The sequence below is a fragment of the Dicentrarchus labrax genome, unplaced genomic scaffold (genome assembly GCF_905237075.1).
Source record: "Dicentrarchus labrax unplaced genomic scaffold, dlabrax2021, whole genome shotgun sequence".
NCBI classification, from domain to species: domain Eukaryota; kingdom Metazoa; phylum Chordata; class Actinopteri; family Moronidae; genus Dicentrarchus; species Dicentrarchus labrax.
This window is the reverse complement of record NW_026136705.1, coordinates 31,251,909-31,274,403: the sequence shown is the minus strand read 5'-3', so window position 1 is coordinate 31,274,403 and position 22,495 is coordinate 31,251,909. Positions and strand designations below refer to the sequence as shown.

Below are 22,495 nucleotides of genomic sequence, written 5' to 3'. Positions count from 1 at the left end.
CCTCTGTAGACCGGTGTGAGGTTTATGTAGTACAGCAAAAAGAGGCGTGAAGGTGAGGGAGGTGGACGTCAGACAGAATATTTCCTTATCCCCATTTCACATGATTTATTCTCAGCCATTGTCAGAATGAGGATATATATATATTAATGTATATATATATGAGCCATTACAGAAATTAAGTGTTGTGTTGAGTGAAGAAGGAATGGGCACTGAGTTTATTTCCTCATACTACACTGTGACAGACTGGTTTCACTTAATGAACTGACAGCATTACTCAACAGAGGTGTGTTTTTGTTTTATAAAGTTAGACAGGTTTGGTCACCAGCCAACTTCACTGCACATCAGCCATTCAACACAAATTATGTCTCAACCTATGGATGAACCTTTGAGTCCATCAAGATCCTCAGTCCGCCCACTCTCAGTCACCTATCCCACCAGGAACAGCTGATGTCCAGCAACGGGGGACATAATTAAATCCCACCCTGATGTTGACAGGATCAATACAGTCTATCCATTCCTTATCTTCCCTTATACCTGATCTTATATATTTTAAGAATATATAAGATTATATATTTTATCTTATAAGTTTTGTTTGTACTTAAACACTTATGTACTCAGGTCTCTGTTGAAAATGACATCTCGATGTCAGTGGGACTTACCTGATAAAATAAAGGTTTATATATAATCTCCTCAGTCTCCTGCTGCTGCTCCTAATACTTATTTTAGCCCACTACATCACGTGAAATGTGTTGTCAGTTTGGTTTTTGGGAATGAGGAAACACCAACTTCACAGAAGTGATGATGTTTGAGGAGGCAGGATTAAAGAAATGAGTTTGTGACCCTGAGATGATCGATGTAGTCTCCTGCCTCTCTAACTCAGACTTCTGCTGCTCCACTTCTTTCAGCTTTGCAGCATGTTCTGAAAAAGAGGATAAACCATTTGTGAGTGTGATTTCACTGCACCATTAGTTTCTATGGAAATACTTTTGTAAGCATTCACAATTCAATTCAATTCAATTTTATTTGTATAGCACCAATTCATAACAGAAGTTATCTCAGGACACTTTTCAAATAGAGCATGTCTAGACCAACTCTTTAAAACATTAATTACAGAGACCCAACAGTACCACCATGAGCAAGACCTTGGCGAGGGCAAGGAAAAACTGCCTGTTAAAAGGCAGAAACCTAGGACAGATCCTTCGGCTCTAGGTGGGTGGTTGTCTGTCTCGACCAGTTGGGGTGAGAGAGAGAGAGAGAGAGACACAGACAGAGAGAGAGAGAGACAGACAGACAGACAGACTGGTGCACAGCCACAACAGTATTGGCAATGGCAATCTAGCAGGACCATGGCAGGAGGCTCCACCAGGATCGATAAGAACCTGCGAGACGAGAAAGCACAAGAACTCCGGGGAAGAAGTGAAGTTAGTAACATGCATTAATGGGACATGAATGAGTGCAGAAAGAGAGAGAGGAAGAGAGGAGCTCAGTGCACCATGGGAAATCCCCCGATAGTCTAGGCCTATAGCAGCATAACTAAGGGATGGTTCAGGACTCACCTGATCCAGCCCTAACCATAAGCTTTATCAAAGAGGAATGTCTCAAGCCTACTCTTAAATGTGGAGATGGTGTCTGCCTCCCAAACCACAACTGGAAGCTGGTTCCACAGGAGAGGAGCTTGGTAACTGAAGGCTCTGGCTCCTGTTCTACTTTTAGAGACTATAGGAACCACAAGTAGCCCAGCATTCAGAGAACGTAGTGTTCTAGTGGGGTAATAGGGTACTATGAGCTCTTTAAGATATGAAGGGGCCTGACCATGAAGAGCTTTATAGGTGAGGAGGAGAATTTTAAATTCTATTCTACATTTTACAGGGAGCCAATGCAGAGAAGCTAGTACAGGAGAGATGTGATCTCATTTTCTAGTTCCTGTCAGTACTCGTGCTGCAGCGTTCTGAATTAATTGGAGCATTTTAATGGACTTATTGGGGCAACCTGATAATAAAGAGTTGCAGTAATCCAGCCTTGAAGTAACAAATGCATGGATTCGTTTTTCTGCATTTGTCTGTGATAGGATGTGTCTAATTTTTGTAATATTACGTAAATGAAAGAAGGCAGTCCTAGAGGTCTGCTTCATGTGGGAATTAAAAGACAAATCCTGATCAAAGATAACTCCAAGATTCCTGTCAGTGGTACTAGAGGCCAAGGTAATGCCATCTAGAGTAACAATATGAAAGTTAATGGAGTGATTCCTAATAATGTTGCCTAAAGGGAGCATATACAAAGTAAATAGTATTGGTCCAAGTACAGAACCTTGTGGAACTCCATGACTAACTGTAGTATTTATTGAAGATTCATCGTTAACATGTACAACCTGTGAACGATCTGATAAATATGACTTAAACCAGCTGGTTCAGGGTGTGTGACGCACATCTCTGATGTGGCGGCAACGTGATCACAGTATCATCTTCATCACCACCATCATCATCAGAAACAACACGGGTCTGCAAGGCCTCACTGATGTCAGTAAACGTCACCTCATCCTCGTCATCATCAGAGTCATCCCGCTCCACTAGCTGATACATTTTGAAGGCCTTTACAAAATTTGAGCCATTATCTGTGACTGTTGTGTTGATTTTTAATGATATCCCATATGAGGAGTAGATATGATCAAGCTCTGTTGCAATTTGGTCGTATGTATGGTGTCCCTTGAACCTCCTGCGTGCCAGGGCTGCCTCACCTCGCTCCATGCTTTGCGGATTTATCCAATGCGCTGTTACGCCTAGATAGCTCTTGTTACATGCAGTCCATATGTCTGCTGTGGTAGACACATATTCTAACTTCTCAAACGTTTGTTTGAGCTCCACATTCATTTGAGTATATTGGGCATCTATATAGTTCGAAAACGTCTTTCTACACGGTAGGGCTACCCCTCCTCTGACCGGTATTTTGGCAACTAGTGCCCTTAATGAGTCCGACTCAACCGTAGATAATGGCAGCATATTCTCCACTACATACCTGGCTACCAGTTTGTTCAGTTCCGTCTGAGACAAAACATGTGGTGGCAGGGCCTTAAAATCAAGCTTCAGTTGCTTGGGTTTTGTGGCACTGTCTCCTTCTCCTTCGGTGGTCTTGGCCACTAATTTCGTGGAAGCATGCAATGTTGAAAGATGTTTGAGTAAGTTTGAATTACTTGACACCGACGTGGATAGGAACTTTTGCCCAGGGCTTAATGTGCATTTCACGAAGACATTTGTTGCTTTGATTTCTTGGAGTGAAAAGTAATGGCTATACTTCCATTTAGAGAAGGCTACTTTTTGATTATTTGGGCTCGCCATACCTGTCTCTCATTGACTGACTCGCTTGTGTTGTTCGTTGTGTGTCCGACTATGCGTGCTTTCGAACACCGACCAACTGTACCTCTGATTGGCTTACCATGAAATTTTACTCAACCTCAGCCAATCGTCAGCATTTATGCGTTTGTCTCGTGCACTGCCCACTAAACAAGGAACAACAGTAAAAAAAAGTTTTTGCCTCACGGCTCAGAGATCTAGTTGGTCTGATGAAAAAAACAGCTTCAATTATTGTAACGCGCTGCATTTTTTGGCAGTAACGGTAACGGCGTTATTAAGATGGGAAGAGTAATCAATTAGATTACTTGTTACTGAAAAAAAGTAACGCCGTTAGTAACGCCGTTATTTATAACGCCGTTATTCCCATCACTGCTGATATCATAGAAGAATACTAACAATCCAGTGATAGTTGTCTGTATATCCATATATAACAAACAGGAATAGCTAATAATAATATAATAATAATAATGCCAGTTTGACAAAATGTAAAGAAATTTCTGCTGGAAAAAAACACTGAATTTGGCTTTTACTCTTAGTGTCAGTCCTTGACTGCAAGAGAGAGCCAACATATTCTTTATAAATGCTCATGCTCAAACATACGCTGCAGTATTTTAAAAACATTTTCAGACTTTTTTGACAAGCGTATTTATTTCAAGCATCGTACAGTGTTCTACAGGACGATGAGAAAATCAACAACTACATGTTCACAGAATCTAATGCTAACTGAATATCACACAGCAACTCATGTTGGGGATCTGAATAACTCAGGTCACCACTCTGTGAATGATATCATGAGAATTATATTGCTGTTCTGCATGCTGTCAGTTTTTAACCAGTGATTAAGATAAAGCATTTCACTGAGAAGGGACATTTTGTGTATGCAGCAGAGACAAACAGGAAATAAAGTTTTGTTTTGTGTGAAAGAGAAATGGGCACTGATTGTAATCAGTTTCTGCATACTTCTTGCACAGTGGCATACTGGTTCCTGTTACAGACACATAAATAATTAAGAAACAATACAATAGTACAATTGTGAGAATACAACTGTAATTATCTCATCATCCATCCATCAATTTTCTTCCACTTATCCGGGTTCAGGTCGCGGTGGCAGCAGGCTAAGCAAGGTAGACCAGATGTCCTTCTCCCCAGCAACGTTTACCAGCTCCTCCTTCTGAGGTAACCACAGGCCAGAAGAGATATTTAATCCCTCCAGCAAACCTCCAAAGGAAGGCCTCCTAATGAGCTCCTTGGACCACCTCAGTACTTTTCACACAAACAAAATATAACTTGTTGTAGAACTTTGTATTTGATACAAACAATAAACTGATCTGATCTGAGTTTGCTCTTATGTCCGGCAGTGATTACAGGAACTATTGAGTAAGAGCTTGTGGTGTTGCTACATTTATGGTTACTGCAAGGACTGAGCTAGTAGTGCTACTCATTTTGGGTTAGTCAAATTGTTCATGTGGTGCAGAATGGTGATACTCCATCCTGCTTAAAAGAGTCATAGCACTCCCATAAAAGATTGAAATTGTAAAACAAAAAAAGTATACTGTGACAAATTATAAAGAGGTGCTCATCAAAATGAAATACAATAATACTGACATGAGAAATTGTTATGTAATTAAAAACAAGAACGCATTCTATAAAAGCTGATATTATTCCATTTTAGACATTAAGTAGCCTCAATAGTGGTCTGAAAACATATTCAAGGAATTGTTGAAAGATACATGGGCCTAATATGTATCTAAGTTAGAAAATTATACTTATACATAATATTCAATTCAAAATAAGAAATAAAATAGTCTAAATTCTTATTTGCAATAAAATAAAAAAGGTGTATTTCTCATTGATAAGTGAGGTATCACTAAAACATTTTTATAATAATCACTAAACACACAATTATCTATCCGTCTCATTTCCTGCAAACATTCTTTTACGTAAAGGTGCAGCGACAATTCAATTCAATTAAATTTTATTTGTATAGCACCAATTCATAACAGAAGTTATCTCAGGATACTTAGAGAGTGAGAGAGAGAGAGAGAAAGACAGACAGACAGAGTGCCAAAATAAGGAGCAGAAGCAGTGAGCAAATTAAGATTATAAAATCAAAGCGTCACAGCAGAGCTTTGGATTTACCAGTAGATCTACATTTCAACCCTTATCTATGGCCATGACCTTTGGACAGTGACAGAAAGAATGTGTTCAGTCCTACATGTCGACTTTTGCTGTCTCTAAATAAAATACAATAAAATATGATAAAAGCATAATAAATACACACACTATATAAAATAAAGTGGAATTATGTATAACGGTATAACTGTACATGTCCAATGTTTCAAGGTATTGTGCGAGAAAAAGAGTTGTGCTTAACAGTTTAATAGTTAGCAGTCTCAATTAGTGGAGATTGGAAGTACTGGGTGCTGTGGTTGTTGAGGCTGGAGGTACTGGGAGCTGTGGTTGAGGTGGTTGGAGGTAATGGGTGCTGTGGCGTTATGGTGTCTGATGGCTGATGGTATAAATGAGCCTGCAAAGCGTTTTGAGGCTCAGGGGTTGGATCAGTCTGTGCCTGAAAGTGCTCCAAAAAAAAAGATGCTGGAACACTCCTGGTTAATGTCCTCTGGTCCTCTGGTCTTCTTGGTCCGGGTCCTCGAGAGCTGCCGTCTCACCTGGCCTCTTTATGATTGGGTATCAGACTAGTTGTAAATTAAGACATTTCCAACTTTCCATTTGTGACATTCGAGTCATGCAAAGGTCAGCACAGGCTTCTGAGGCAAAGTTTGTCAAATCACTGGACAGATCAAGAATTCTTCCTCATCACGTCATAACCATCCTTATCACGCTACAAAGCAGAAAAAACATGGATGATAGCTGGATAAGATAATTACAGCCATATTCTCACAGTTGTATTATATTTACTAAATGTTTTTTGTGTCTGTAACAGGAACCAGTACAATACCAGAAGTATACGGAAATAGATTAAAATCAGTACCTATTGACCGTGTACAAAAAACAAAACTGTATTTCCTGCACATGGGTCTGCTGCACACACAAAATGTCCCTCCTAAGTGAAATCACTGGGCTCAATGAGTGCGCAATAACTGACAGTCTGCAGACTGCAATATCATTGTGTCAAATAAAAACATTAACATCTGTCTTTCATATCAAAGCCTCTGTAGAAGATATAAACAGCTCATTCTAAGGTAACGAAAACACAATGACTCTTATTTTCAAGTGATTATAAACGAATGAAAACATACCTATGAATATTATATTCCATTTCTGCTTATAGATCCTCTTCAATGTTACACACTGGAGCTTTAATGTGTGTTGTAAAATGAACTGCATTGGTAAATGGACTGTGTTTAGCGCTCTTCTACCAACCCCTCACGAGCTTCACAACACATGCCAACATTGACCCATTAACACATTCTGATGGCAGAGCGGCAAGGTGCCGACCTGCTCATTGGGAGTGGTTAGTGGTCTAGTGGTTAAAAAAGTGTAAAAGTTTCTGTGTGCTAGCTCTTTTGCAACTAAGCTAGTGGCTCAGAGAGGCTAACTCTTGTTGGGAAGTGTCAGACTAAGGCTACGTAGCAGGCCACAGTCTGCAGAGTTGGTGACGAAAGCTGCCATGAGTCGATCAGCAATACTAGTAAATACCAGTAAATAATTCTTGCTGTAAGATTAGATGAGTGATTAGATAATTGTTGTGATTGAATTGTGAAATATTTTCTTCAGAAACTTGATTAGCTAAATTGTTTGAAACAGTTTTCAGCTTCTGTAACAATAAATAGTTTTTAACTGTTTTCTTCAGAGATAAATGTTTCTGTGATTTCGTCACTTTTTTGGTGAAAAGTCAAAAATAGCAATTCAATATTTTAACATTTTCATTCTGAAAGTATGTTTGTAATATAAAATCTACCTAATGTGGTGGATAGAACACAAATACAAAGAACAGTCACAGTGGGGTATCCACAGACTGTAATATATATACAATGCTACCGCTCTCTCTCAGTCAAACAGGTGGCTTTCTGTGTTTGATACAGGCAGCGCACCCTTTTCCACGATCATTTTCTTCAGACATGTTGTCACAAACATTGGAAATACCTACAACCCACACACAGGTACCTGAACTCAGCTACGTCGATATCTAATGTTGAAACAGTTGAATTCAAGTGACTCAAAACAAATCAGAGCTGATTTGCTTCAGATTCCATTTTCCAGACAAAGTTTTTAAGATAAAGCAGAAATATGAAAAGAAGAGACTAATATCTTAGCTTGAAGGGCTCACACAGGCAGGTAAGGGTATGTACAGAAACTAATAAATGGTTTTGGTGGCCATGCTTGCTCTTGAACACAGACAGTGGTCTGTGGGATACTGCTGGTTGAGGCAGTCTGAAAGAGCTCTGACTGACATCCAGAGATGATCACAAATTAATCAAAAGTATCTTATTACAAATTACAAATACTCACTCATCAAATGCAAAGTAAATATGTATTTGATTAAAATTCAAGTCATTTGTAATTTGAAAAATGCATTTTATATACACGGATAATATTACTGATGTATTAAGAGTAATAAATAAAAGTGCAGTGGACTTAGTGAATTTGAACCCTAATCCATTATTATTGTATATATTTTGTATTTTATTATATTTTGTATTTTATTATATTTTTATTCTCTTTCTTTACTCATTGCACTACATTCCCTTGTGCTGCTCTGCCAGATCTAAATTTCTCCTACAGGGGATCAATAAAGGAACATCTCAACTTATCGATTGCAAAAGACACAAAACATGTTTGGTTAAGCAGTTATTCACACTACACACACACACACACACACACACACACACACACACACACACACACACACACACACACACACACACACACACACACACACACACACTACTTTGACAGTACAAATGTAAGACGTATTTTAACCAAATTTAGAGAAAATCAGGTGAATTTTAAGGGTGGGTTTATTGAGATGAACAGTAGCCGAAACCAATTCTGCAGTTGCCATTGCAGAAGAAGAAGTGACTTTAAAAAAAGAAGAAAAAGCTCCAGTCGAACCTCAAACGATGGAAAACATGATGGAAAAATGACATTTCTGTTCATTTACTGCTCCACAGTTTTATATTTGTATTTTTGGCATTTTGTTTCTGACCTCTGCATCACTACTAAGGATTTTTTTTTCTGTCATTCATTTTCACCTAACAGCAGTAAACACCACCATCTACTGGCTGACATTGGGTATTAATATAGGGAACTCATTATTAATAAATTCACTGGAATAACTACCAAAAAGATAATGACACAATAAAATAGTTTACACCTTCATACAGCTTGTCCCACATACAAAACTGGCCTTTCATGCTACAGTGAGGGTGGGATTGGTGTGGGGTTTAGGGTGTCTGTGGGTGGAGGTTGAGCATTTATTTGAATTCCCTATGAAACAGTATCTGGCTGACATATGGTCCAAATCAGAAGCTAGGAACTGTATTGGCTGAATATTACAAATCCTATGATAGGATAGTGTTCAGTTAAGGTGCCATAAGTTAACTTGAATGAAAAAATCCATCATCATCATCATCATCATCATCAGTCCAGCTCTGTCCTGGGCTGCCCTTTGGACTGAGTGTGGGAGGTGGGTGACAGGAGAGTCCTGGCTAAAGTGTCATCCATGCTGGACGATGAGTCCCACCCCCTGCATGGTGACCTGACAGAACTGAGGAGCATCTTCAGTGACAGACTGCTTCACCCTCGATGTGTGAAGGAAAGATATAGCAGGTCTTTCCTTCCTGCTGCTGTTAGACTCCACAGCGAACACTCTTAATATGTGCAATAGTATTACACCACAAGGTGTAAAAACTTCAAAACACCAGTTTGACACCAATCTGTGCAATGCTACTTTATTTCATTATTTATCTTTTATAAGCTACTCTTTGCTCTTGTTATCTCTTATTCTGTCCTTTCTGTATGTTGCTGCAAACTGCAATTTCCCCATTGCGGGACAAATAAAGGTTTTCTTATCTTATCTTATCTTATCTTATCATCATCTGTATTGCAGATTACTACTGACAAGTGGAGGTCCTGAGAGAAGAAAAGAAGAAAAACAAAGTTGATGCACAAATCTGTCTTCGGTTTCTTGGACTTTTCTCTAATCTTTGTTTTTCAGTGAAATATTAGATGATTTCCCCTCGTTGATCACAAGAGGAAGAAGCACAGGCTCCAAATAGTGGGTTTATGGTCACAAAAGTATTTTTAAAAATAATATACATAATTTTAACAATAACTTTATAATTGATAACATACTGACTTGTAATACAAAATGTGGTGAGTCCTGTAGAGAATGATGACCCTCAGTGTTACCATGATATATTTGATTTTCTGCTTTCAATATGTTGATATGTAAAGTTAAAAATAATGAATAAATGTCCACACGTAGTATTACAATTATATGTTTATTCTTCGAATCAAATGACAAGAGAATCAGAAAAATCTAATCACTCTGACATCTGAAAGAATGTCAATCATGTATATGATTATTATATATGAAGAAATATACCACTAGATTCTTAGGATTTATTGCCATTACAAGGCTGCCAACTTTTCACTTTAGTTTGGAGGGAGAACTGGTATCAGCGAAGTCAGTTACATTTTATCAGTAGGCCCTCTGTATTACCCACTGCAGAGGTCAGGGTCATTACTCCTCCACCTCAATGAATTTTGTTTAAAAAAAGCCAAATTAACAATTTAAATAAGGTTCTGAAGCATATAATGCATTGTTTTAATTTATTCATCACTTTTTATTTCCATTGACAAAGTTACTGTTGAGGGTTGGATTTTCTTCAAATGGTTTAAAGGATGTGAGGTTTATTTGCACTGAGCGCCGTCTCTCCCCACTTCCCTACAGTGTCAACTGTGTGCAACACTACCTCAGGTTAGCTTATAAATGGAAACAACGGACACCCACCACAACAAGTCCACAGTCAAAACTAAGATTATTGCAAAGCTTGTGGAATATGAGCGTTTCTTCAGGCTTCTGAGTCTCCACACGTGGCTTTCCACTGATTTGCAGAAACACTGTGTGGTTTTTATTGACAATTTTAATCTTTTATGGGAGCATTATGACTCTTTCAAGCAGGATGGCATCCATCTCAATCTTCAAGGATCACAGCTACACTCTAAAAACCCATGCTCTGGTCTCTTGGTTCAGAGAGAGGACAGGACCAGTCATCAGAGACAGGACCACAGCAGTCATATATTGGTGGTGATTAAAGTTAAATATTCCTCAAGGTAATTAACATTGAGGTGATCTTAATGCTAGGTAATTTTCTTTCAAAATCATAGACCGTTTAATCTAAGTTGTAGAGCTTTGCTAAGAGCGTTATGGTGTTTGTTTTAGTTTAGATGCAGGACGTTACTGACTCTCTTCGAACCACATCCTCTTGCACCACATGAACAATCAGCATACCATTGACCAGCTGACTAAGCCCATATGAATCAGTTGCACTCTTAACTACCCTTCAGAGCACCACAAGCTCAGCACCACAAGCTCCCCCTGCAGTACCCATAAGTATAGTAACACCCCAAGCTCTTACTCAATACATCCTGTAATCACTGCCAGACATAACAGCAGGTTACAAACTGGTGGTGAATTGTAATAATCTCATGGTGTGTTATTGTGTGAAGCACTTTGCATTATATTTTTTATGTATGAAAATTGTTGGTGGTCTCTGTAACTGATTAGGATGCCTCCTGGGCACCTTTTTTTAGAGGTTTTCCGTATTAGTCCAACTGGGAAGAGACCCTGAGGGTAGACCCAGAACTTGCTGGAGGGATTAAATATCTCTTCTGGCCTGTGAATACCTCAGACGGAGGAGCTGGTAAACATTGCTGAAGAGAAGGACATCTGGTCTACCTTGCTTAGTGTGATATTCAGTTAGCATTAGATTCTGTGGACATGGACATATATGTTTGATATATACATATATCAAACATATTGACACATGATTGTAATTCACAATCTTATTCAGGAATTCTCTGTTATAGACTTTAAATTATCTATTTGGATCTTGGCTCAGTAGCATTCACTGACTGTATTTACAATCAGCTACTTCAACAAATATAGTAAATTCACTGAAATGCAATTCAAACATGTTCACACTATTTGATTTTATTTAATTTATTTGGCTTCTCAAATATATACATCTATACCATGTCCAACAATGTGACTAAAACATATTCATTCAAAATGTCAAGGATAATGAAAAAAAAAACTAATTCCGTTGTGGTCTTCTTTCCAGGACACTACGACGGCAAGGAAAAACTTCCTTTTAAGAGACAGAAACCTCGGTCAGACCCCGACTCTAGGTGAGAGAGAGAGAGAGAGAGAGAGAGAGAGAGAGAGAGAGAGAGAGAGAGAGGAGAGGGTGCACAACAACTATACGGGAAGAAATGACTGATGATGATGAATACGATAATGATGATGAAGATGAAGAAGATGATGACGACTACGACAATAGCCATAACAATGGGGGATGAATAATAATTCAATTCAATTCAATTCAATTTTATTTGTATAGCGCCAATTCATAACAGAAGTTATCTCAGGACACTTTTCAAATAGAGCAGGTCTAGACCGAACTCTTTAACATTAATTACAGAGACCCAACAGTACCACCATGAGCAAGCACTTGGCGACAAGGGCAAGGAAAAACTGCCTGTTAAAAGGCAGAAATCTAGGACAGATCCTCCGGCTCTAGGTGGGTGGTCGTCTGTCTCGACCAGTTGGGGTGAGAGAGAGAGAGAGAGAGAGAGAGAGAGAGAGAGAGAGAGAGAGAGAGGCAGAGAGAGAGAGAGAGAGAGAGAGAGAGAGACAGACAGACAGACAGACAGGTGCACAGCAACAACAGTATTGGCAATGGCAGTCAAGCAGGACCATGGCAGGAGGCTCCACCAGGATCCATGAGAACCTGCGAGACGAGAAAGCACAAGAACTCCGGGGAAGAAGTGGAGTTAGTAACATGCATTAATGGAACATGAATGAGTGCATAAAGAGAGAGGAAGGGAGGAGCTCAGTGCACCATGGGAAATCCCCCGATAGTCTAGGCCTATAGCAGCATAACTAAGGGATGGTTCAGGACTCACCTGATCCAGCCCTAACTATAAGCTTTATCAAAGAGGAATGTCTTAAGCCTACTCTTGAATGTGGTGATGGTGTCTGCCTCCCGAACCACAACTGGAAGCTGGTTCCACAGGAGAGGAGCTTGGTAACTGAAGGCTCTGGCTCCTGTTCTACTTTTAGAGACTATAGGAACCACAAGTAGCCCAGCATTCAGAGAACGTAGTGTTCTAGTGGGGTAATAGGGTACTATGAGCTCTTTAAGATATGAAGGGGCCTGACCATGAAGAGCTTTATAGGTGAGGAGGAGGATTTTAAATTCAATTCTACATTTTACAGGGAGCCAATGCAGAGTAGCTAGTACAGGAGAGATGTGATCTCTTTTTCTAGTTCCTGTCAGTACTCGTGCTGCAGCGTTCTGAATTAATTGGAGCGTTTTAATGCACTTATTGGGCCAACCTGATAATAAAGAGTTGCAGTAATCCAGCCTTGAAGTAACAAATGCATGGATTAGTTTTTCTGCATCTGTCTGTGACAGGATGTGTCTAATTTTTCTAATATTACGTAAATGAAAGAAGGCGGTCCTAGAGGTCTGCTTTATGTGGGAGTTAAATGACAAATCCTGATCAAAGATAACTCCAAGATTCCTGACAGTGGTGCTAGAGGCCAAGTTAATGCCATCTAGAGTGACTATATCTTTAGACAATGAGTCTCTAAGGTTTTTGGGGCCAAGATCAAGAATTTCGTTTTTTTCTGAGTTTAACATCAGAAAATTGCAGGTCATCCAGGATTTTATGTCCGTAAGACATGTTTGTAGTCTAGATAATTGATTAATTTCATTGGGTTTGATTGATAGATATAACTGCGTATCATCTGCATAACAGTGAAAGTTAATGGAGTGATTCCTAATAATGTTGCCTAAAGGGAGCATATATAAAGTAAATAGTATTGGTCCAGGTACAGAACCTTGTGGAACTCCATGACAAACTGTAGTATTTATTGAAGATTCATCGTTAACATGTACAAACTGCGAGCGATCTGATAAATATGACTTAAACCAGCTTAGTGCGGTTCCTTTAATGCCAATTTGATGCTCAAGTCTCTGTAAAATAATATTATGGTCAATGGTGTCAAATGCAGCACTAAGATCTAATAATACAAGTACAGAGACAAGTGCATTGTCAGAAGCAGTCAGAAGGTCATTATTAACTTTAACCAGAGCTGTCTCTGTGCTATGATGAACTCTAAATCCTGACTGAAAATCCTCAAATAAACTATTGTTATGTAGAAAGTCACACAACTCTTTGGCGACTACTTTCTCCAGAATCTTAGAGAGGAAGGGGAGGTTAGAGATCGGTCTATAGTTGGCTAAAACCCCTGGGTCAAGAGTGGACTTTTTAAGAAGGGGTTTAATTACAGCTACTTTAAAGGACTGTGGTACATATCCTGATAATAAAGAAAGATTAATCATATCCAGTAAAGAAGTGCCAATTAAGGGAACAACTTCTTTAAGCAGCCTAGTTGGGATCGGGTCTAATAGACAGGTTGATGGCTTTGATGAAGAAATGATTGAAGTTAACTGATGAAGGTCGATAGCAGAAAAACAGTCTAAATATATATCTGAGTTTACATTGACAGAAGTCCCTGAACTTGGAGAGCCACTGATAATTGTTGATGGCAGTTGGTGATTAATTTTCTCTCTAATAGTAATAATTTTATTATAGAAGAAGCTCATGAAGTCATTGCTACTTAAGTTTATGGGCATATGTGGCTCGATAGAGCTGTGACTCTCTGTCAGCCTGGCTACAGTGCTGAAGAGGAACCTAGGGTTGTTCTCTTCTATTAGTGCTGAGTAATAGGCTCCTCTGGCATTAGGGAGGGCCTTTCCATAAGTTTTCAGATTATCTTGCCAATTTGAGCGATATTCTGATCATTTGGAAGAGCGCCATTTCCTTTCAGATTTCCTAGCTATTTGTTTTAACTGGCGGGTTTGGTGGTTATACCAAGGTGCTAGTCTCCTATGTTTTAATAATTTCCTTTTTATAGGAGCGATAGAGTCTAATGTTGATCGTAGTGAGCCTGCAGCACTATCGACAAGATTATCAATTTCGGAGGGACTAAAGTCGTTATAGGACTCTGTTAAATTCAGACATGGCATTGAATTAAACACTGAAGGAATCTCCTCCTTAAATTTAGCTACAGCACTGTCAGATAGACATCTGCTGTAGGAAGTTTTGCCTAATGGCTTATAATCTAACAACATGAATTCAAAAGTTACTAAATAATGGTCAGATAGGAAAGGATTATGTGGGAAGGCTATTAAATGTTCAATATAATATATGATATTTCATATGATAAAACAAGGTCAAGAGTGTGATTAAAACAATGAGTTGGTTTATTTACACTCTGACAGAAGCCAATTGAGTCTATTAATGATATAAATGCGTTACTAAGGCTGTCATTGTCAACATCCACATGAATATTAAAATCACCTACAATAATTACTTTATCTGATTTAAGGACTAAACTTGATAAAAACTCTGAGAATTCAGATATAAAATCAGAGTACGGTCCAGGAGCGTACACTATACCAAATAGAACTGGCTGCAGTGTTTTCCAGTTTGGGTGAGAATTGAATTGAATTGAATTGAAAACATGGTCAATAAGTGTTGCACGGATTTCTTGAGTCAAATGGTCCTCGTCTTCTTTGTTCAGGTTCTATCAACTTTTCAAGTCCTTCTCTACCTCTTCCTCTACCTAGGCCTCTTCCTCTAGCTCCTTCTTCTCCTCTTCCTCTACCTGGGCCTCCTCCTCCACCTCCTTGTCCTCTACCTCCTTCATCTCCTCTTTGCGCTCCCCCTCTCATTCTCACTCCCCTTCTTCTAGCTCCTTCCATTTCTGTTGAAGACAGGTGAACTCACCTGCTGTCTTTTATAGCACACCTGAGTGCTGCGTTTTCAAATTAGCACGTGTGCTTCCACACCTGGTGGATGTGATTATCCAATTTGTTCATTAGTGTGGTCATTGGCAATCTGGGGCTTTGTAATGACAAGGAAGTAACCTCACAATCCTTATCGGTGTCTAAGGTGTGAAAATGTGTGTAGAGTTTTACAAATCACTGTGTGTAATGTTTTGCAAAAAGGGTGAAGCAGACATTGTGTGTAATGTTGTGCAAATCTGTGGAGGTGTTTTGCTCCTTGGAGTAGAATTTTGCAAATTATGTGGAAATTTTTATTTTAGTGTATAAACAATCGTAAAAACTGTAATCTGCAAGGAGTACGTGAAAGTATTAAACATGACATTTCCTCTTGCCAATAGAGGGCACTATGGGTATGGCTGAATATTTTCATGTAGATGTGTTCAGGGTGAGACTCCTATCAGTGTGCAGCCCACTATGAGCTGCATACATTCATTTATTTAAGATACATCGGCTTTATGATATGATCTCTGTGGAGCTGTGAAGATGCTGCTATTCTATGTCATTAGGTGAAACCTAAACGGGAATTTTGCATACAATAGAAGACTATTAATCTTTGCTTGCACTTATTCTATCTTTATTTTGAGACTAATGTCACAGAAAGTCAAATGGAAGTCAGCACTGATGCTATTTCTGGCTTGTCAGTAGCCATGACACCAGTACAAGGCAAGATGTGGAGATGAGATTGATCTTGTGGCTTACTCCACTTGAAGCTGTAAAGGAGGAGGTCAGGAAACAAAATATTAGTTTAGCAAATAGTTGTGTAACTTTCTAATCACGTAGCACTCAAGATTGCTTACTTATGCTGATGGAGTCAGCTTCAATGTCGAAGCCGGTGATGTTTAAAGATGCAGGAGACGTGGATCTGGCAGTCATAGGAACTGGACCTGCTGGGAAAACATTCTTTTTAAAGTAAAAGAAAATATTTTAAAAGAAAAAAAGTTTTTTGATTTGTAACTGGCTTTGGTACCAGTTTCACAGACTCAAAAGTTCCATCATAAAAGGTTTAGAAAGACTTGGTTTTGCAGTTCTTTGGTATCTTATGTAGTTAAGAATTTGTTGATGTCAAAAGTCTTACAGTTAATAACAAATTGTTTACATAAAATTATTTTTAGCAGAATACAAGGTAGTTTAGAGAATAGCTCACCCTGCCCTACATCACACTGTTGAATGGATTCTGAATAATCTTGGCTATACCTACATTTCTTATAATTTTTGATTACAACATAATTTGGCTTAAAAACAGAGCATCACATTATTTCTAATGTTTCTATCCTGATTACAGTGAAACATTGTGTTGTGTTTACTTACTTTCTGTTATGCTCACATTGAAACTAGCATTCAGAGCAGTCAGACCAGTGGGGTATTTCACAAAAGTAGGATAAAGAAATCCAGGATAATTGAGCAAGCGCGGCTTGACTTAGCCTGCTCGGCTCATCCTGGCTTAATCGGTTGCACGTTTGTCGAGCCAGGATGAAAAGGTGCGGCTATGTTAAGCCAGGTGTAGATAGTCGGGATAAGTGCGGGTTCACGGCATACTGAACTAGACCTCGCGATCGCTCACAGAAACACCGATCGGAACATGGATAAAACACGAGCTTCGTATTTCACGCCCGCTGAACAACATCTCCTGATGGAGTTCTATGAAGAGGTGAAAGATACCATAAGAAAAAAAGGCAATACCAGTGCCATAATTAAAGAAAGAGAGAAAGCCTGGCAGACAATAGCGGACCGGCTTAATGCGTAAGTAGTCCAAAACTGTACAATGAATAAACAGTGCTCCACTGGAACTGTCATAATTAGGCTCCAATTAAAGGACTAAAGGAGTTACTTTAAGTCCACTAATCAACTGTTGTACACTTTGCTTGTGTGGCAAGTAGCGGTGCATGTTACTTAAATGTAGAGTATGATTAAGTGCAAACAATTATCCACAATGTGTGTCATTTAATCTATTTTTGTCATGTTACGTTTTTATCTATTTTATCTTTCTATCCTTCATAAAGAACAAACTTGTCTGGCCATAAAAGGACCTGGCAGCAAGTTAAAGTTAAATACAAGAACATTTTGCAGGCTGGTAAGTGACTATAAAGTAGATAACAGTGAATAAATGAGGTGAATAGATTAGGTGTCTGCTCACATGTTAATGTCTGTATGATTGTAGCAGTTAAAAAAAAAGACCATAGAACTGGCACAGGGGGCGGCCCACCAAGCCAGGATATGACCCCGGCGGAGGAGCTGGCACTCCATTTAAATAAGGGAGGCCAGTGATGGAGGGGATCCAGGGAGGGACAGTAACGGACTCTATCCCAGCCACAGAAACTGTCCGCTTCATACAAGGTACATATTGCCGTACTACAGCACACAGACCACAATCAAATAAATCTATTATACTGTCTGACTTTAGATTTCCTTGCAGTGTCTGGGAACACGCTTACACTTTTGGAGCCACCAGAAGATGATCCGGTTAGTACATTGTATTGAAATCACAGGCTTGGTATGTCCTGTGAAATCTTAATTCAAGTTCTCTCAAATGTATGTATGTATGTATGTATGTATGTATGTATGTATGTATGTATATGGCAGGGGGAAGGCACATCTGCAGCTGCAGAATGCACTTCTGCAGATGAGGAGACTGTGTCACTGGACTCCAGAAGGCTTGAGGTATGTCAATTTTATGGAAATATCCTTCTTGTCCATAAAGGATATGAAGTCTGTGATGTGGTGCTAATAGAAAATATGTGTAACAGGACACAGATGATGCACAGTCTCCTAAGCAGCCTGGTAACATTGTGAGTATTGGCCAAAGTAAATCTATATTATGCACAAATCCTGCTTTGCTTATTTGACATTTCTTTTACAGACTTCACAAACTGTCAGAAGGCTTTATGCGAAGCACCTGGAGAGACAGATAGAGCTGGCAGATGTTAAAATAAAACTGAAGAAGAGAAAGCTCCAAGAAATGGAGCTGGATCTTGAAATTAAACGTCGGACACTCAGGAAACTGGACCTGGAAATCCAGAAACTAGAAAGAGAAGTGAGTATTTCAGTGCACACAGTAACCATAACTGCCGTACAGCGTTTTAATCTTTGTTGCTTTTGTTCTCTCTATTCCAGGATCCAAGCAACCAAGGCAAATGAGGGCTGCCAAATAAAAATTCAACTAGAAAACATTGTGGTGTCCTCCGTATTTCATGAATGTGAAGTAGAATTTAAAAGAACCACCAATGCTAAACAACACAGCAAAATAACATTTAAGATATTTTATTAACTAAAGAGGCTAAATCCAAAAATTAAGAGAAGAAATGTGCAATATATTGCTCCCTGACAAGTCTGCCATTAATGTTGTCTGGGAAGATGGGAGCATTTTCCCAGTCAACATGAACAGCCACTCGGGGGGGCCTCTCCTTTCTCAGGCCTGCAATGTTATGCAGTACTGCGCATGCAGCAATGACATCACAGGCCCTGTCCAGGGAAACTCTCAGGTGGTGCAGGCACTGAAACCGAGATTTCAGAAGGCCGAAGGTCATCTCGATTCGAGCCCTTGTTTTATTGTGTGCTTGGTTGTAGGCCTGCTGTGGTGGGGTTTGGGGGTCCGCAAGGGGAGTCAAGAGGAATGACTCGCAGGCGTAGCCTTTGTCTCCCAGCAGCACACCAGAGAATTCGCCTGATAATGCAAGATATCATTTAGAAAACTACACGGCAGAGTTAAACACACATGATGTCCAAGGTGCTTACAGCACAAATAAAATGTGTGGCTTACCTTGTGAAAGTCTCCCATAAATTGGACTAGCCCGAAAGACTCTGGAGTCATGCACTGAGCCAGGCCACTTTGCCTCTAAATTGCTGACAAGGCAGTCAGCATCACATATCATCTGAAATGTTAAGTTGTAACCTATTAAGGTCATTTAATGCACAGAGTTAATTTATGCAGGTCATAGTAAGCACAAATCACTCTTACCTGAACATTGATGCTGTGGAAGGATTTCCTGTTAACATAATCTCCCTCATGTTCTCCTGAGGGGCGTTTGATTCTTATGTGTGTGCAATCCACTGCACCAATGATGTTAGGGAAAGCTGTAACAAAAAATAGTGAGTATCCAACTGACTGATCAAATTACAAACTAATGGTTGCACGTTTAAATTGAGGTTACCTGCAATCTTGTAAAACTCCTCCTTGATGTAGAGGGGTCTTCTGTGGCCAGGGAAGGTGATGAATATGTTGCTGAATGACTTCAGTGCCAGACAAACACGTCTTATTGTGCGGCAAATTTTCTGTTGCTGAATGATCAGTGCCGACAACACGTCTATTGTCATATTAATGAGAAGTCATCTCCAAAGGCCAATGGTTCCCTCTTTCACCCTAATCTTTGAGGATTCCTCTGCATCCTCCAAAAAAGGAAACTTTTGAAGAGGGAACAGAATAAATGGGAGTAGCCTATATATACTATATTGTCCTCGTAGATTTCATTGAAAACAGCTTTGCAACTTCATCAGCTGTGTTTTGTAATCTCAATTACTGCAATAAACACATATTTATTAAACCTCTGACGGCATTTTGACAAGCAGTCTTCATTAGCATAGCAATATAACACTTGTCCTGAGTAATAATACTACCACTTGAATCAATATAAAAAGACTGTTGCAATTACAAACAGCCAACAGATTTAAATGAAATAAGAAATTACAATATATATGTAATATTTTAATGCAGGATAATTCAAATGATGCAACATACTTAGAAAGACCATGGACATGCAGTAAAACACATTAATTCCTCACAGGATTGACGGTGGAAATACAGGTGAATCACTAGGATTAATCTTAGCCTGGCTGTTAGCCTGGTCTGGAGCAGGCTAGCTGCAGAGAATAAATCACCATAGTAACTTGGCCGGGATAAGTTTAACCTGCTTTCATGCAACCGACTTGAGGCTAAATTAAGCCAGAGGGGTATTGCACAAAACCAGGATAAGGGATTAAGCCGGGATATGTTGGTTATCCTGGCTTAATTTAGCCTCAAGTCGGTTGCATGAAAGCAGGTTAAACTTATCCCGGCCAAGTTACTATGGTGATTTATTCTCTGCAGCTAGCCTGCTCCAGACCAGGCTAACAGCCAGGCTAAGATTAATCCTAGTGATTCACCTGTATTTCCACCATCAATCCTGTGAGGAATTAATGTGTTTTACAGCATGTCCATGGTCTTTCTAAGTATGTTGCATCATTTGAATTATCCTGCATTAAAATATTACATATATATTGTAATTTCTTATTTCATTTAAATCTGTTGGCTGTTTGTAATTGCAACAGTCTTTTTATATTAATTCAAGTGGTAGTATTATTACTCAGGACAAGTGTTATATTGCTATGCTAATGAAGACTGCTTGTCAAACTGCATAAATATGTGTTTATTGCAGTAATTAAGATTACAAAACACAGCTGATGAAGTTGCAAAGGTGTTTTCAATGAAATCTGTGACAAGGGCAATATAGTATATATATTATGGCATGCCGTTTAGGAAATTAATCTTTGAATATATAAAATTAATCTTTGAATATATAGAATGAAACTTGACTGGTCATCAAGGCACTGCTGCCATCTTGTAGAAGTGAGAATGAGTCAGTCAGGAACCTTGTGGCAGCAATACTGAGCAATGAGGACATTATTAACTCATTGGCAAGTGCTTGTACGGGCCAAAATCCTCCCGATAGTACCCGTGCCCAATACCGTTCTCCTGACGAAGAAGTTCACTCCCTTTTTAATGGTGGCAGGCCGACTACAACAGGCCTCAGGCTAAATCCTGACAGAAAAAGCAAAAAAGTTTTCCAGTTTAAGAAAGTATTGTAATATTTCAACTGATGCCATTTTGTAAAACCAGCTAATTCAGAAGGCTATCACTTTGATGAAAAGGATACAACTAGGTTTTCAATTTCATTCAGTATTCTCACATTTTTATCAGTATATCCAAGATTCATTCCATATGTCCAAAGCTTCATTTCCTAAACGGCATGCCATAGTATATATATATATACATACATATACATATATATATATATATGTATATGTTTATTATATGTATATATATATATATATATATATATATATATATATATATATATATATTATATCACTTTCACCCTGTTCCCTCTTCATAATGGCTTGCTCTTTTTTGGAGGATGTACTGGATGAGGAAGCCCTAATCCTCAGACGAGCATTTAGTCATGCAAGAGTCTTCTGGGACAGGTCAGACCCATTGGCCGTTGGAGAGGACTATCTCATTGAGAGATACAGATTCTCAGGTGATGGACTAAGATATTTATGTAGGCTGCTGGGTCCAAAAATACAGCACCAGACGGCAGGAAGCCATGCTCTCACTGTACCACAGATGGTCTGTGTTACAGTGAGATGTTTTGCAAGTGGGAGCTTCCTTTATTCTGTTGGGGATGCAGAGAACCTCAATAAAGGAACCATTTTCCGTACATATCCTGGCTTGGTGGGCCGCCCCCTGTGCCAGTTCTATGGGCTTTTTTTAACTGCTACAATCATACAGACATTCAACATGTCAGCAGATACCTAATCTATTCACCTCATTTATTCACTGTTATCTACTTTATAGTCACTTTCCAGCCTGCAAAATGTTCTTGTATTTAACTTTAACTTGCTGCCAGGTCCTTTTATGGCCAGACAAGTTTGTTCTTTATGAAGGATAGAAAGATAAAATAGATAAAAATAGATTAAATGACACACATTGTGGATAATTGTTTGCACTTAATCATACTTTACATTTCCTGAGTAACATGCACCTCTACTTGCCACATTTAAAGCAAAGTGTACAACAGTTGATTAGTGGACTTGAAGTAACTCCTTTAGTCCTTTAATTGGAGCCTAATTATGACAGTTCCAGTGGAGCACTGTTTATTATTATTGTCTGCCAGGCTTTCTCTCTTTCTTTAATTATGGCATTGGTATTGCCTTTTTTTCTTCTATCTTCCACCTCTTCATAGAACTCCATCAGGAGATGTTGTTCAGCGGCCGTGAAATACGAAA

The 22,495-nt window shown here is 39.0% G+C and overlaps 1 protein-coding gene and 3 long non-coding RNA genes across 4 annotated transcripts; 2 read left to right on the top strand and 2 right to left on the bottom strand.

Moving 5' to 3' along the window:
• Window positions 1-997: 997 nt before the first annotated feature.
• On the top strand, window positions 998-12,206 carry LOC127363921 (uncharacterized). The gene is made up of 2 exons (XR_007884960.1): window positions 998-1,080; window positions 11,988-12,206. It is a non-coding gene; the product is annotated as an uncharacterized LOC127363921 (long non-coding RNA).
• Window positions 12,207-15,910: 3,704 nt separating this feature from the next.
• LOC127363920 (uncharacterized) lies at window positions 15,911-16,813 on the bottom strand. The gene is made up of 3 exons (XR_007884959.1): window positions 16,766-16,813; window positions 16,255-16,344; window positions 15,911-16,167 (listed from the first exon to the last, which is right to left on the bottom strand). It is a non-coding gene; the product is annotated as an uncharacterized LOC127363920 (long non-coding RNA).
• A 914-nt stretch (window positions 16,814-17,727) lies between these two features.
• LOC127363919 (uncharacterized) lies at window positions 17,728-18,624 on the top strand. Its single transcript, XR_007884958.1, has 6 exons — window positions 17,728-17,791; window positions 17,871-17,917; window positions 18,038-18,115; window positions 18,202-18,243; window positions 18,315-18,488; window positions 18,569-18,624. It is a non-coding gene; the product is annotated as an uncharacterized LOC127363919 (long non-coding RNA).
• Window positions 18,625-18,744: 120 nt separating this feature from the next.
• Window positions 18,745-19,768, bottom strand: LOC127364583 (putative nuclease HARBI1). Its single transcript, XM_051402214.1, has 4 exons — window positions 19,606-19,768; window positions 19,413-19,528; window positions 19,215-19,326; window positions 18,745-19,118 (listed from the first exon to the last, which is right to left on the bottom strand). Exons 1-4 carry the CDS (start codon window positions 19,766-19,768, stop codon window positions 18,745-18,747), a joined length of 765 nt encoding a protein of 254 aa, XP_051258174.1.
• Between the last annotated feature and the right edge of the window lie 2,727 nt (window positions 19,769-22,495).